The sequence below is a fragment of the Hevea brasiliensis genome, chromosome 10, assembly GCF_030052815.1.
Source record: "Hevea brasiliensis isolate MT/VB/25A 57/8 chromosome 10, ASM3005281v1, whole genome shotgun sequence".
Taxonomy (NCBI): Eukaryota; Viridiplantae; Streptophyta; class Magnoliopsida; order Malpighiales; family Euphorbiaceae; genus Hevea; species Hevea brasiliensis.
In genome coordinates, this window is record NC_079502.1 from 6955371 (window position 1) to 6972445 (window position 17075).

Consider the following 17075-nt stretch of genomic DNA (forward strand, 5'->3'; position numbering starts at 1 on the left):
ATCCCCGTAGTTGAGATTACAGATGAAAAGTGTAGAGCCAAAATAATTGATTTTGAATTGAAATCCAAATGGTTTGTTGGGTTGGAGAATTTTCATACCAATATCATCTTCTTTGGATTTGCAATGGGCGTTAAGGGTTTTACCAGAAAGACCATTTTGTGTTTGCACATGGAAAGTTCTAAGACCGATGGGTAGTTTTCCCATGCTAGATCCTAAGCCAAGCAAGAGGAAGAGGATAAAGATTTGCAAATTGTTTTGCTTTATTTTTTCTTTCTTTTCTAAGGTTGCAAAAAGATTTCCCTTCATGTCTAATTTTGCCTCCTCTTTATATCAGATCATCTCTGCATACCTATAGAAAGCCAACCATGGATATTTTACATGTGTTCTAGTTTTGGTAAGGACATCCTAACAATTAAATTATAGTTTATCCATTCTTAATGAGGATAACTTGCTATATATTCAACTTTTTTTTAGGCATGCTATGTATTCAACTTTAAATATATTTTCTTGCAATTTCTTTTAAAATTTTTCATTAATAATAAAATAGTGATTTATGTTTAATCACTTAATTATATATAACTCAATTAAATTATTATAGAGCCTTTATTTGTTATTGTTAAATTTATGACCCAAAATCCTAATTGATTTGAAAGGCCTTTTTTCCTAATTTGAGTAGAATAAATATTCCTCAACAGGATGAAGAAATATTTATTATATAGAGTAGAATTCTTATTTTAGTGTTATTTTTAAATTAAGTGGAACTCCTAATTAAATTAGAATTGAGGAAATTAACACTATAAATAGAAAATAGTGGAAAGGTTATTTGTCTTTACCCATAGAGAGTGACTTTGCTCATAGAGAGTGGCTTTACCAATAGCTGAGAATTTCACTTTGCCCATGGATGAAGGGCTCTGCCCATTCCCATCCCATGAAGGGAAAAAAGCTTCGACATGAGGTATAGAAGGGATATAGAATTCAAGGGGAAGAAATTCTTATTCATTGGTGAGAGGGTTTTGCCTATATAATTAAAGACAGCCTTTGTAGTGTAGGTTGTAGTAGTTAAAGTAGTAAATATATTGGATTGTGAGATTGAGAGGGCTAATTAATATATTTACTATGAGCAGTTATATAACGCAGGTTCTCTTGGGTGTAATTAGTTTATGGGTAGTATAGTTTTGAACTTATAATTGATGATTATATTTATTTCTTGATAGTGGAAGATATAATGCATGTGGATATAGCCCTATGTAGAAAGGATGAACCACGTAATATTGGTATTTTATGTGTTTGCTTTATTTTTTTATAGTTTACACAGCTTTCACGGTGCACAACGGTTATAATTAAACATATAATAATATTAAAAATTCTTGGTGGGTATATATATATTCATGTACGTTTAAAACTAATGAATACTTAATCACTAAATTATTAATTATATAACTCAATTAAATTGCATAGAGCCTTTATTTTCTATAATTAAAAACTTATAATAATATTAAAAAAATTCCTGATGTGACAACTTAGCCTACTTTTAAAACATAATTTAAAATACTCGTATGCTATATTTGGATATTAAAATTTAAAATGAATTGATTTACATTTGATTTTAATATAAATTGTTGATTTAAATAACATTAAAATAGATTTCAAATAACATCACTCTATAGAATATTTCAAATCCACACCTAACTAAGAAATTCTTGATATTTATGAGTCTGACATAGATTTATAACTCTAAATAATTGACGAAAACTGATAATTTTATTAAATTCAAATCTCAAATTTCAAATATATATAAAGGAGGGTGATACCAACTTAGGATATTGACTAATTAAGTTGAGACGCTGATACGTTATTATAATTTAGAATGATAGATACACGATGATGATCGATATTCTAATCATTTGTATCCAAATCTCCTTTGTTTTGATCAGCTTTAAATCTCCCTGTTTGCCATTCTTGTTTATAAACGTCTTCTTTCTTTCGAGTATCTCTCAAGTAAACTCCATCATCTTTGGCAACCTAAAAGCAATTCTGAGCAGCATCGCACCTATCAAAAAGATTTTCACTATCCCAAAACACCTTAAAAGCAATATGAGAGTGATCGTCTGGTGCCACATAGCACTAGAAAAGGGTGGTGGCGAAAAAATTCAATTTGAAACTCCAAGAAAATTCTTGCCTAACTGTAAGATTATGGACGCCAAGATCATCATCTTTGGACTTGCAGTGAACAAGCTAGATCTTGTTATTGCTCAATATATTAGCGACATGAACATGATATGGATCGTACGTAGAGCATTCACTGGATGTAATAAAGAGAGCTAATGCCAAAATAAACAATAACGATGAAGAGCTCATTGTACTGGCTAGCTAGTTGTGGCCCATATATGAAGATTAAAGAAACCTCATGTGTGTATATATATAGAGAGAGAGAGAGAAAGAGAGAGACAGAGAGAGAGAGAGAGAGAAGATTTTTGTTGTATAGTTGTTATATATATATCTTCAGCTTTAATTAGCATTAACCCAAATTGATTTTTATAATTAATGGATCCGTTAATTCTTGCACATGCGTAAGCAAGAGAATTCAAAACGGGACGTTTTATTTTATCTTAATTACTATTGGTTGAATAATGTCAAGGGCTTTGTGTCCCATTTGTCAATTTCTTTTATAGACATCTAATTTTCTTATTCTGTGCAATGTTCTTGATTTGATTTTCATATAGATTTGATTTGATTTGTTATTTCTTATATGAGTAATTCTTACCGATAAAAATTATACACTCAATTAATTGTCATTTTAATTAAAATTATGGTGAATTCCATATAACAACATATGTATGCAATTGTCTATTGATTGGGTGTTGCTAAAAGGTTAAAAAAATCAATGATTAAATGTTAGCTTTATAAGTTTTAATATTTAAAAAAGATATTAATAATCCAATTTCTCAAAATTAATATTTAATATTCTAAGAGAGTATAAATATTAATAAGGTGAAAGATTAACCTAATCTTTTTAAGTATCCAAATAATGTTAATGATTCCATATAACAACATATGTATGTGGTTTTCTATTGATTGGGTGTTGGTAAAAGGTTAAAAAAATCAATAGTTAAATGATATTCTTATAAGTTTTAATATTCAAAAAGGGTAAGTAATTCTTAACCTAATTCTTCAAAGTTAACATTTAATACTCTAAGAGAGTATAAATATTAATAAGGTGAAAAATAAATCTAATTTTTTTAAATATCCAAATAATATTAATGACAAGTTAAAAGTTATAAAGGTAATAATCACCCCTTATTAATTTCATACCAAACATCTCTTAATGTCAATAAGAAATTTCTCCATTTAGATGATTGAAAATTGGATTTAGAGAATGGGTTACCACTACAAAATTATTTGGATTATATAGAGTCACTTCCTTTTGGAATAAATCTTTCATAAGAAAAGAATTATATTCTATTAATAAAATTCAAATTATTTTCATTGATCTTAGAATTTTTTTTATTAAATTTTAAGACCATAAAATTTCATTGAATTCTTTTGTTTAAAATAAATGAATAATAAATTTAAATTGATATTATTTTAAGCAAAAGAATTCAATGAAATTTTACAGAAACTTTAAATTATGATCATAGATCCATTAATTTAATTATCATATAGTATAAAGATGCACTTGTTTTTGTATCCTAGAGAGACAAATAATAATTTACCCAAAAATATATATATTCTTAGTCAATAGGCTTTTTTAGCACATCAAAATGAAAAATTATTATATACACCAATAACACTAAAAAATAGTGCTCTTTAAATATAAAAATTTAATTTTACTTTATTTTAGAAATGTAAAATCCATATATTTAAAGAGAGTATATATATATATATATATATATATATATATATATATATATATATATATATATATATATATATATATATTGAGTACACTGAATAAATCTCTTCATGGGAATAAGATCCCTGGTTGCCTTAATATGCATATGGGTGACAAAGATTACAAGAGGGCTACTAATTAAGGACTTGACGATCAAGTCATGTACATCTTACAATTAGCATATGTATCATCCACTTGGTGCCCCTCTACTAAAGGAAAAATTTAAAATTTTGGAGGACCTACATGTTCTTTGAGTTCCAAACTAACAAATTAATGAGAACCTAACAGCTTTCGAGTACAGCAGCCACATATGCATGCATGATAATTGGTAGGTGGTAGCTCTTTACAATCCCTGATTACAATCAATGGCCTTGAAACCCCCCACAGTACTCTTGATGAGCATTGATATCTATTGGTAATACTCTTGATGCAGAAACTGCAGCAGCGCAGGCAGCTAGCTACTACTTATAAATGATGCCTGCGCAAAAGCAACCTGCCAAGGTATTTAATTGAATTTTCTTTAATTTAATTAGAAGAGATTTTGATCGCTTTTAGTTTTTAATACCATTAGGACAATTATTAATATGAGTTTTTATTTTTTTTATTTTTATCTTTTATATTTAAATTTTACAATAATTAAAAAAATATTAGATAATATTATTTTTTTTTATAAAAACATACTAGTAATTAATTAAATTATTTTTTATCTTACCTAATTATCTTATATCCATATTTATTATATTTAATAAAAATAAAAAATAAAATTTTAAAAAAAATTATTAATACCAATTAATTGTTTAAATGTGATAAATAATTTTCAATAAAAGAAAACTCAAATGTACCTTAGGATTTAATTTTCTTGGAATAAAAAATACTCCTAACTGTAAACAAATACTTATTAATCAGTACCGCTAATGTAGGTTGTAATTACAAATTAATCACCTTTACTTCAAGGGCTTGCATTTTTTTTTTAGTAGAAGAATAAAAGAGCAAAAACTCGTAAATAATATATTTTTAACTATTAAACCAAATCCGGCATACTTGCACGATTAAAATCTAGCTACATATGCTAATCTTTGTTTTCCAACCTTGAAATTGCTTGGAATGACATGTTATTTTCAGGTTAAAGGTATATAATTCCAAGCAAATTAGACATGTATTTTATTAAATGAAGTGCAGCATGGAGGGTGCCCTAAGTTAATAAAGAACTGATCCCCAACATATAGGGTCAAGCATAAGATCACTATTAGCCAATTAATTTCAACTTTGTAGTAATTTTTCCATTTTTGTTTACTCTAAACTTACATACTAGCTACTACTAGTAGAATCAATTCTAGTTGAGGATCTTAAAATTTTTCAAGCTTTCATATAAATGTAAATTAGCTGTGGTATCACTAATATGAAGGATAAATTATTTATGAATTGTAAAACGGACATTAAAAACACTAACATTTAAAAACTAAAGACATAAAACCTCAAAGGAACACATCTAATAAAACTTGACAAGACAAACATGAATTAAATAAAAACTATCACAGAATCCAACAACTAACTTAACCGCCATAAACTTGAGCTTTTCATCAACATATAGTAGAAACTGGAAATCAAACATGGACCATTATTATTTCAAGGGTAAGGAAGACCACCAGTTCCACCACCAACAGCACCACCTGCTCCACCTCCTGCACCACCGCCAACACCACCACCAAGGCCACCCAGACCACCTACTCCACTACCCAAGCCTCCAAGACCACCTAGTCCACTTCCGCCATCTAGCCCACCACCACCACCTAGCCCACCACCAGCTCCACCTAGTCCACTGGCTCCACCGAGTCCTCCAGCGCCACCAAATGGAAGCCCATTACCACCAAGGCCAGCAAAGCCACCAAGACCACCGTAACCGAGGAAGTTCTTTTGGTCATTTACAGCAGAATCACTGGGAGCATTTTTGGTACTGGGAGGAGTAGTTTTTACGCTAGGCATATCTCTAGCATTGGTTTGCACTGCTACTAAAGCGAGCACAAGCATAACACTAAGGCACCACCTCCCCATCTCTCTTTGCCTATCTCTCTTTGTTAATCCTTGTGGTGCATCTATCTCAATGTGTGCAGAAGACTCCTTCTTAAAAGAAGAAAGGGGCGTTGGGGAGCAGTTGTGAGCAGTAAATGGAGTTAAATGCTCTCTCAAATTTTCGAGGCTTTTTTCAAAAGAAAATGGGGGAAATCAGTAGTTATCAACAGAGGCAGAGATACCTACTGACAAAGGCGGTAAGGAAATGTATAGATGGCGCTCATTCATGAATGCTAATTACTAAACTAACTAACATGGATTGCCGGTAGGCCTGGCTGGTCCGGTCTGATGTGGTTGTGAGCCTAAATCAGTGGTTCAGTACTTGAGGGATTGAATGAAATCAGAATAAATTAGTATAGTTTCTGGCGATTTCATTTTCTAATTGGTTTCAATTTGATTTTGTTCCGACTCAAGACGATTTTGCTTTTTAACGATTTCAATTCCAATTTAGTTTCAATTTTATATAATTTTTTATATAAAAATTGATTTTAATTGATTGGCAGGACCAACAGTTTGAATACAATCCCAGTTCTGATTCCTCAAGAAAGGGTATAATCGGTTCAAATTCAAACTTGAAATCATTGTATTTGGTTGATTTTAAGTTTAACTCGAATGAATCCTGTTTCGATTCAAAGCCTGAACCGCCCCTAAATGGCACATAAACAAGGAACGAAATGACATCATCTATGTGTCATCATTTTATCATCAATTGAATTTTCATTGAAATTTAAATTGGTCATATCACCATCTTAAAAATATTCTAATTCTATTATATGATATAAGTTTATTAGCTATATATTTCTTATAAATTTTAGTTTATAAAAATAATTTAATTTTAATTGTATTTAATAGATTTAGGATCTATACCTATATATATATGTATATCTTCAACTCCAGCACCAAGCACATAACATAAATATATTTTACATAACATAAATATATTTAGTAGAATTAATAAAAATTTAACTTATTATAAATAAAATTAATAAAATTGAAAATATAAATATAATTAAAAATATACAAATTTTGAATTTTGAAGACCATTAATTATTTTTTAAAACACACATAAAGGACATACAAGTTAAGAAAACATTGTCAAATATAATTTAAAATGATATATTTTTTTAGATTCAATAGAGGTATTATAAACTGAGTAAAAGTGATAAACTACACAGAGGTAGATCACTCTCTTTCTCACTGTAAAAGTGAATAATTATATAATAAGTAAATCAGTAGATTCGAACTTAATACTTTCTCGTCTTAAATGTGGAGAAAAACCTTGACTTTAAATAATATAATTATTTTTATATTATAAAAAAGATTAAATATTCATTTCTGTCTTCGGTTGTCTAATGTCAAATATTCCTATAAAACACAAATTAACATAAGCAAATAAAACCATTTGATGTATAATTAACAAAAAATATTATTGATTATAATTTAAAGTACAAATTATAAGAAAACAATTTCTTTAAGGAATTTTTTTTAATTTTACCATCATAAAATAATTATTTATTTTACAAATTTGGGCAGCCGCTGAAAGAAAGACAAGTGGTTGGAAGAAATGTAATATTGTACGAATTCTGATTTATTACTCATTTCCATCTACGCGTTTAATTCTGACAATATTTCTTTTTTCTTTAAATTGACGATATCTTTTTCATAAGCAAGTAATATTGCTGAGTATTTCTGTTATATATAAGTTCATCGCATAAAAGCTTGGAGGGTAATTACATCAAATGATAAGTCTTATACAAATCAAACCCAATTCATAAAACATGGATCCATCATCTCGAAAACCAACATGTAGGGAGACTGAAAATCCCTCTCCAGTTCCAAATCGCTCCACCTACAACTTAACAAAACCAAGCATAAAACCGTACACAACCTCACGCAGGGTTGAAAAAGGAGGCCTATGCTTCAGAGAAAAGGAGAAGCCTTCCCTACCATAGAGAGTAGGGAACGGCTAAAAATCGCTGCGAGTCTGAGTACCTGAGATTGAAAACCTTTTAAAAAGAAAAAAAAACTATCTAGAAAGACTAGAGAGAGTAATCTTACTCTCATATGCATATGCAAATTCTCACAGTAAAATGAATTATTAAACTTAAAATCAAGATTAAATAATAATAATTAAAATTTTTAAATCGTATAATAATTATGAATTTTAATTCAATAATGTTGAAAATTTTAAATCACGAATTTATTAAATTTATAGCCAAAACAAATATATATTTGCCACGGCTATTATGTCCTACGATGCACAGAAACGTCAAGTGGGAGCATTTCCCCATTTTGGAAACATTTCCCTGCCGAAAACACGAGAACACGCCACGGAAACGTCTCCGGGCAGTGTCTATAATTTCAAGAAATTGAAAACGCGTTTCCTTGCCGAAAACGCATTTCTTTAAAAAATAATAATAATAATAATAATAAACCTAAATTCAAATCGCGCCGTGTCACAAGGATATGCAATACTTAGGTTAAAACAGGGCAAATCACGCTGAAAAGAAGGAAAAGAAGAGGAAGAAGAAGAAGAAGAAAAGGAGGAGGAGTACCTGGTGGCTGGCAGGGTAGCGACACGACAACTGGAGGAGCAATGACAGAGGGTGACTTGGTTCAGGTATGTATAGCGATGCTCTGCTCCTTCCCCATCGATGCTTGCTCCCTTCTCCATGCCACGCTTTGTTCCTTCCCCATGCCGATGCCATGCTCTGTTTCTTTTTTTTTTTTCAAGAATCTTGTGATGTGTATAATATACAAATCGATACCCATATTTCCTCCTATTTGAATACTTATTTTTTTTAGTTAAATAATTATTAATTTTATTTATTTAATTTTCACTATATTTTAAAATTTTGGCCCTTGTACAACATCTTAAAATTAATTTTGTTATTCTATATATTTATTATTTTAATTATTTGTAATTATATATATATACACTAACATTTCCGTTTCTTATACTTTTTAAAATGTTATTTTCCCATGTCCGTTTCTACATTTCCCGACATTTCCTGTATCCGTATTTCCGTTTTCATGCTACCAAGATTAGGTCTGCAGCAGGTAATTAATTTCATTCTTTTGGTTATGAATTTACCATGCTTGTAGCTAAAACATGAACACCGCTATAGATTTTGATTTTCATACATGGCTAAAATGATTTCTCATATTACTTTCATGGCAAAATGTTTCCACTATTTTTCCATGTATATATGTGGCTAAAAATATCGTACTTAGCAAGAAAAAATGTAAATTTAGTGTATATATATATATATATATTTAACTATGCCACTTCTTCCTATGAGAAAATTTGATGTAGCTTACTTAGCTACTGTAATTTTTTTTTTTTAACTTTAGCTATGGCATTTTCCATGGCTGCAAGGGTCAAGTGTTGATGGATGCAGTAAAATAGACTGGATTAACTCAATTCCAAAAGCTAATTTAAGAGTCAGAGGTTTACTCATGTTTTATATTTAGTATAAATTTACTATCTCAAATCAATATGAGATAATAAATAATATTGATAGTCTTTCAAACATATACATATTGAAAAAATCTATAACTCTATAGTTATAGATTGTTGGATGTCTCGCAAAGTAATAAACAAGAAAAAAATGAGACAATATATAGCAAGGAAAGTTTAAGCTAAATTAATTTAAGCCATTTTGATAAAGGCAATTCTAAACTCAATTCATAAAATTATGTCGAAAGTTATATGAATTCTTTGAGTCAAAAAATTTCACATGATATTAATTAGAGCAAGTAATATTTCAGGACTTGCAAAAATTTCACATGGTAGATAGTGTTGCAGCAAACCAAATCCAGGTGAATTCATGGCTAGTACCAAAAAAAAAGGAGTAGACCCGAAGGGCAGAGCACTATACACTAATAGATTGACCTCAAGTCACTTAGGCGGAGGCAATGTGAAAGTTATCTATGCTCTCCGGGTCAAAAATTTTCACAGTAAATACATGATTTTTAATGTTACTGAAATGAAAAATTGAAGGACAGACCCAAGGAAAACGAGGTAGAAAGGGCCGAAAATGGCCTAAATTGATAGTGTCTACAATAGATTATTTGGATTTTGATCATATATAGAGATAATTATAATTATAATTATAATTATAATAGTAATAATTTATCTAGAGAGGATGGTAGCTCTAGTTATTTAAAATTATGACTCAAATTTTAATATGAATTAAATAGTTCAATTTTAATTAATTTGATGATGTTAATTGATTGATTTTTTATTTAGTGAAATCAATGTACATACAATAGTTTCACTTAGTTACAATAAAATTGTTATGCACAAATCAATTTTATTGTATAATTTTTTCTATAGCCATCTTTAATTAGACTTCCTGAAAATACAAAGTTAATTATATATTTCTTGGTAAGGTGTCCAATGACTTCATTTATAATTTTATTATTTATTTTAATTATTATTGAAAATTTATAAGAAAACACAATATATGCCACATCTTCAATTTAATTATTTTAATTCGATTTTAAATTGATTTATAAGTGCAATTAATGAACAATTCAATTAAATTCATTCAATGATTTTTTCTCTAAATAAATTATACATATACATATATATATATATATATATATATATATATATATATATATATATATATATATATATATATAATTATTTATTTTTAAATGTTATTTAAAAATTCTTAAAGTCGATATATAAATTTAATTATGTGAATTATAAATATTAATAAAAATTATATTATATAAAATAAATATAAGATATTGACTAATTAATAATCTAAATTAAGCCAAAAATAATTTGCATATTCTTGCATTGCATGTATACAAATTAAATCAATACTTCTTTAACATAATTAGCATATGGTTTAGTTAAATATAATAATAATATTATAAATTAAAAATTAATATATTTACATATGTACGGAAAGTAGTAGTATAAAAAAAATACTAATAACTGGTTATATTAGTAACGTAAAGCTGATTCACAGACAAATTTTACCTGTAAAGTAAAAAGTTTAAATTTTATAATCGTGATCATTGAATAGATTTTACCTAAATACCAAATCGCATAAAAAAAATTGTGAAAACATTGAATATTTGATGCTTATACTGTATTTGAGGTAAACTCTTTGATAATTAATTGTTCAAGATTATAACACTTTTTTTTTTTTTTAGCGATTCACAGTTAATTAATTTGGAGATGGAGCATTCATCTTTAATATAATAAATTTTGAGCATGTTAGGATAAATTGAGTTGGACCAACCTTCCATTGAATTGGTTAGGATCTACTGGGGTCTATGTGAAATTAGTTCTCAAATCAATTTTTATGAATTCTATTGATAAAATTTTGGAATTTGGATATTACTAGTATTTAATTAATTATTAATTGCTTGAAGATTTGAAATGGTGGGTTATATGAAACAGAAATTATTCATATTTTTTTTAGTAGAGAGATTGAGTGGGATTCGAATTTAGGTTTGTCATATAAGTAGTATGCTTTTAATTACTGGAACAAGCCAAGTTAGGTAGAAATTATTCACATTAGTTAACTCATTTAATGAAAGAAAAGTTTATAATTTGATCTCAAGATTTTACCTTATATTATATTTTAGTCTTTAAATTTTAAAAAATTAATTACTTAGTTCTTGTGTTTTGTGATATTTTAGTTTCTGAATTTTGAGAAATTAATTATTTAGTCCTTAAATTTTGTAGTTTAATCCTTTTATCAATAGATAAAATTATTGTAAATATTAAAATTATATAAACTAAATTGTTCTATATATTAAAAATAAAAAAGAACTAAATATTTTATTTTTGAAAATTTAAAAATTAAAATGTAATATAGTGTAAAATTCAGAGATTAAATAATAAATTTTTTAAAATTTGAGAACTAAAATATAATGTAAGAAGCTAGGCATACACCACCGTGTCTAAAATCATCAAGAATTTATAACATTGAAATCAAAACAACAAAAACCTTGTAGAGTTCAATTTTACAAATTTTAAATTATTTATCAATCATTTATGTATAGACCACAATCAAATTTAAGTATTCCCAATTTTGTTAATTATTGTGAAGAAATGACAATTAACAACAAAATCAAAAATAATAATAAACTATTTAGAAAAATTATAATATATTGCGGTGCACTAAAAAGGGGCTTTTGACCAAAAAGGTGTAATCGAAAATAAAATAATACAAAAAAAATGTGAATTTAAAAATAATTACTAAAAAGAGGTGAGTTATGTTGAGCTGGACGATGTGAGTGCAGGACACCAATTATAATAGCGTTTTTAAGGTTCGGACGCTATTTATAATGACGCCCGCATCAAAATTTTTAAAGGAAAGCTGGACAATATTCAAAATAGTGTCCAACTTTCCTTTTAGCGTCCAGCTTTCCTTTAAATAATAAAAAATTAATTAAAAAAAATTTAAAGGTTGGACGCTACTTATAATAGCGTCCAACCTTTTTTTTTAATTTTTAATTATTTTAGTTTATATTTTAAATAAAATATAAATATTATTTTAATAAATAAAATTATAATATATAATATTATATATTATAATATTTTTATTATAAATATTATTTTTTAATTTAAAATTAAATTAAAATTTAATAAAATAAAAAATTAAAATTAAAAAAATAAATAATTAAAAAGATTTAAGAAAAGTTGGACTCTACTTACAGTAGCGTCCAACTTTTCTTTAAATTTTTAATTATTTTATTTTATATTTTAAAAAAATTAAAAATATTATTTTAATAAATAAAATTATTATAATTAATATTATATATTATAATATTTTTATTTTATTATAAAATAAAAATATTATAATATATAATATTTTTATTATAATTTTTTTATTTTATAATAAAATTAAAAAAAATAAAAATATTATAATATATAATACTAATTAATTTTTTATTGTTAATTAATTTTTTTAATTAATTTTTTATTATTTAATTAATTTTTTTAATTAATTTTTTATTATTTAAAGGAAAGCTGGACGCTATTTTGAATAGCGTCCAGCTTTCCTTTAAAAATTTTGATGCGGACGCTATTATAAATAGCGTCCGAACCTTAAAAACGCTATTATAATTAACGTCCCGCACTCACCTCATCCAGCTCAGCGTAACTCACCTTTTTTGATAATTATTTTTAAACTCACCTTTTTTGGTATTATTTTATTTTTTATTACACCTTTTTGGTCAAAAGTCCTCGCTGGGGCTAGTGTAGGTGTTGGAGTTGGTGAGTTGCCCAGTCTCGGCGGCGCTGGTGGTGGAGTTGGTGGATTTGGAGGACTGGGTGGTGCATTTGGGCTTGGTGGAGAAGGTGGCTTGGGTAGTGACACCAGAAGCGGTGGAGCTCTTGGTGGAGGCGTTGGCGGACTTGGTGGAGGCGTTGGCGGTGGTCAAGGGGGTTGTGCTGATGGTGGTGCTGGCTCTCTCCTTCACCTTTGATTTCGATTCAGGAGGTTTCTGTTCGCTATGCTACTTCCATTATGGGGTCGAGCAGTTATGTTGGTTATTTGCGGTTGTCTTCCTTGTTAAGAGCTAGGTGTGCTATCTTTTTAGTGGGCTTTTGACAAAAAAGGTGTAATCGAAAACAAAATAATACCAAAAAAATGTGAGTTTAAAATTAATTACCAAAAAGGGGTGAGTTACGTTGAGCTGGACGAGGTAAGTGCGGGACGCTAATTATAATAGCGTCCGCATCAAAATTTTAAAAAATAGCGTCCAGCTTTCCTTTAAAAAATAAAAAATTAATTAAAAAAATTTAATTAAATAATAAAAAGTAATTAATAATAAAAAAATTAATTAGTATTATATATTATAATATTTTTATTTTTTTAATTTTATTATAAAATAAAAAAATTATAATAAAAATATTATATATTATAATATTTTTATTTTATAATAAAATAAAAATATTATAATATATAATATTAATTATTATAATTTTATTTATTAAAATAATATTTTTAATTTATTTAAAATATAAAATAAAATAATTAAAAATTTAAAGAAAAGTTGGAGGCTACTATAAGTAGTGTCCAACTTTTCTTAAATCTTTTTAATTATTTATTTTTTTAATTTTAATATTTTTATTTTATTAAATTTTAATTTAATTTTAAATTAAAAAATAATATTTATAATAAAAATATTATAATATATAATATTATATATTATAATTTTATTTATTAAAATAATATTTATATTTTATTTAAAATATAAAATAAAATAATTAAAAATGAAAAAAAAAGGTTAGATTATAAGTAGCGTCCAACCTTTAAATTTTTTTTAATTAATTTTTTATTATTTAAAGGAAAACTGGACGCTAATTTGAATAGCGCCTAGCTTTCCTTTAAAAATTTTGATGCGGACGCTATTATAAATAGCGTTCAAACCTTAAAAATGTTATTATAATTAGTGTTTCACACTCACCTCGTCTAACTCAGCGTAACTCATCTTTTTTAATAATTATTTTTAAACTCATTTTTTTTTAATATTATTTTATTTTTAATTACACCTTTTTTATCAAAAGCACCCCAGCAAAGCCACCTACACCACTTTATGCGAAGAAATTCTTTTGGTCTTCGAGACCGGTATCTTTAGGCACATTTCAAACACTTGCAAGAGCAAATATCAGAAAAAGTACAAGCATGCAAAACCACCTTGCCATCTCTGTCGTTCTCAGTGGATCGTACTTGTGAAAGATTTCAGTACGTATCAGCCAGCTGCTATATACACTACTGCCATGGATTAGTGATCTTTTTAGAGGCAAGATTCAGTTGTGGGGGACAGTTCCTTGTATTAAATGCATTGAATGAGCCCATATGGTGGCTTGCCTCTGCAAGAATGGAGGTAGCTTAATTCTGTCTGAAGAATTTATGATGGAGATCTCAACACACCGTCAAAGAAAAAGAAGAAGAAATGGAACAACCCACCATTTTACTAGAATTGCTTATAGTGTTATTGAGGAATAAATAGATTTAGGGCAAATATGACCACCATAGATTTTCCATTTTATATTGGTTCTGGCTATCTAATAAGTGAGCACAATAACAGAATTAAATTAATCAGATAGAAATACTTAATCATGGATTTTCAGAGGATAATGTTGATGTGTTGAATGCTTTACTGAAATTAGGGAAACACACCTGGCTATTGGGTAGGGGAGTTGACTACAATTTGCTATCTGTAAATAAGATTAATATTTATTTGGATGCTTTTAATACAAGAATTATTCTTTAACTTTAATAGTTAGCGATGATTGCGAATAATTTTCTTTCTTCTATGTAATATGGCAAAACCGATTACAATTTTTCTTTTCAGATTAATCATAAAAGAATATTAATAATATGAATTAATAAAATATTAAATATATAGTAATTGATTAGAGAAAATTTATCTTAAAAAAATAATAATAATTATTCATGTTATCGTAGCTCTAAATTGTTATATATTAAAAATTTATTCATTAACACATTAAAGGTATCTAAATTTTTTTTCCATACACAATGAAATAAATATTTAAATACTACATCGTTTTGAATGTAATTTTTATTTAAAAAAAAATAATGGAACGAAATTTGAGAAAAGGGAATAATTTATAATTGGATAAAAAAACAATCCTCCTTATCTGTTCTCCGTTGCTTTCCATTCTACTTCGTTACTTCAGAGCTCCTATTTACCAAATTCCATAACTGTTCTGTTGAGGTGACAGCCAAAAGGGAGTTGAAACTTTGGCTATATAAGGTTGGTACAAGTCTCTCTCATGTGATTCATTTATGCTTTAATTTAATTAGTATATCTTCAAATTTCCTTATTAAAAATTGAAAAATAAAAACTTTTCCACTAAAGTAATGTGGCAAGATTCATTAAATATATATCTTGTATACTGAAATTTTTTATCCTAGATGAACCAGTTTGAATGATACTTAATCAATTGCATTTTTTTAATGGTATAATTTGGTGTTTCTGATGTTTTCTTAAGTTTTTTCACTTAGCATTTTAACTCTTAGGTTTAGGTGTAGTATGGAAGTTTGCTGGACTGAGTTTAATTTGACTTTCTATATTAAATTTTTCTTAATTTTTTAATAAAAATTATTTTTATTTCAAAAAAAAAATTTAAGAGTGAATTTCTATAAACTATAATTTCAATTCAACACTAATTAATCTAAATTTAAAAAAAATAGAGGAATGATTTACAAAATCCTTTCAATTAATTATTTTCAATCATTTTGAGTTTTTTTTTTTTTTAATCATTAAGTTTGGATTGAAGTCTGAACTTAAATTTTATAGTGTTGAAAATAACTATAATACTGTTGAAGTAAAAATTATTATATTATTCTGAAACTTATGGATAGCAACATGTTGAATATTTTTAGACATCCAATCTAATCAAACTCTATTCTACTCTATTAGAATGAATTTGAGAATGATTCGAATTTAAAAAATAATTTTCGTCGTGTTGGATTTAAATTGAATTCGAGTTTTTTATATTTAATACTCATTGTATAAACTTATTTATAATTAATTAAATAATAAAAATATACATTACAATTTAAATAAATAAAATTTAAATGTTTTATATAATTATTAAAATTATAAAATATAAACTATTACTCATAAAATATAATAATTTTTATAGATAAATCCTACCCATTTTCACCCAACTCTAGTTGTACATGAAGGATATAATATCATGAGCCATTGATTGAATATTTGGTTGGTATAAGTAGAGGTGGCCACGGTCCGGTTTTGAATCGGAATCGAATCGGAACCGGTTCGGTCAAAACCGGATCAAAACCGGTTAAAATCGGAATCGGCTTCAAATCAACCGAAACCGTCCTTCTATGGTTTGATTCAGGTTCATATTTTTTAAGAACTGTGAACCGACGGTTCCGAACCGGATTGAACCGACAATTTCAAACCGGATTAAATTGTCGATTTAAATATAAAAAAATTCAATAAATATAAAAAAATTCAATAAATATGTTACCTCACTCCTAATTCATTTATATATATCATTAATTCTTTACACAATTATTCTCTACATTTTCTTCAATTCTTAATATTTTTTCAATTTATCTCAAATTCTCCAAATAAT

At 27.0% G+C, this 17075-nt stretch overlaps 2 protein-coding genes across 2 annotated transcripts; one reads left to right on the plus strand and one right to left on the minus strand.

Moving 5' to 3' along the window:
- Positions 1-5518: 5518 nt before the first annotated feature.
- On the minus strand, positions 5519-5944 carry LOC110650432 (glycine-rich protein 23). The gene has a single exon (XM_021805387.2). It carries the CDS (start codon positions 5942-5944, stop codon positions 5519-5521), a length of 426 nt encoding a protein of 141 aa, XP_021661079.2.
- A 2267-nt stretch (positions 5945-8211) lies between these two features.
- On the plus strand, positions 8212-13601 carry LOC131169757 (uncharacterized). Its single transcript, XM_058129090.1, has 2 exons — positions 8212-8582; positions 13200-13601. The coding sequence occupies exons 1-2, from the start codon at positions 8559-8561 to the stop codon at positions 13518-13520; spliced, it is 345 nt and encodes a 114-aa protein (XP_057985073.1). The 5' UTR covers positions 8212-8558; the 3' UTR covers positions 13521-13601.
- The last annotated feature ends 3474 nt before the right edge of the window (positions 13602-17075 follow it).

What these genes read in the sequence shown, in the direction of transcription:
- LOC110650432 (XM_021805387.2), bottom strand. Translation starts at nt 5,944, where the DNA reads ATGGGGAGGTGGTGCCTTAGTGTTATGCTTGTGCTCGCTTTAGTAGCA.
- LOC131169757 (XM_058129090.1), top strand. Translation starts at nt 8,559, where the DNA reads ATGACAGAGGGTGACTTGGTTCAG. An exon ending in CAGAGGGTGACTTGGTTCAG is followed by an intron (nt 8,583 to 13,199) that starts GTATGTATAGCG and finishes GGGCTAGTGTAG; the next exon opens with GTGTTGGAGTTGGTGAGTTG.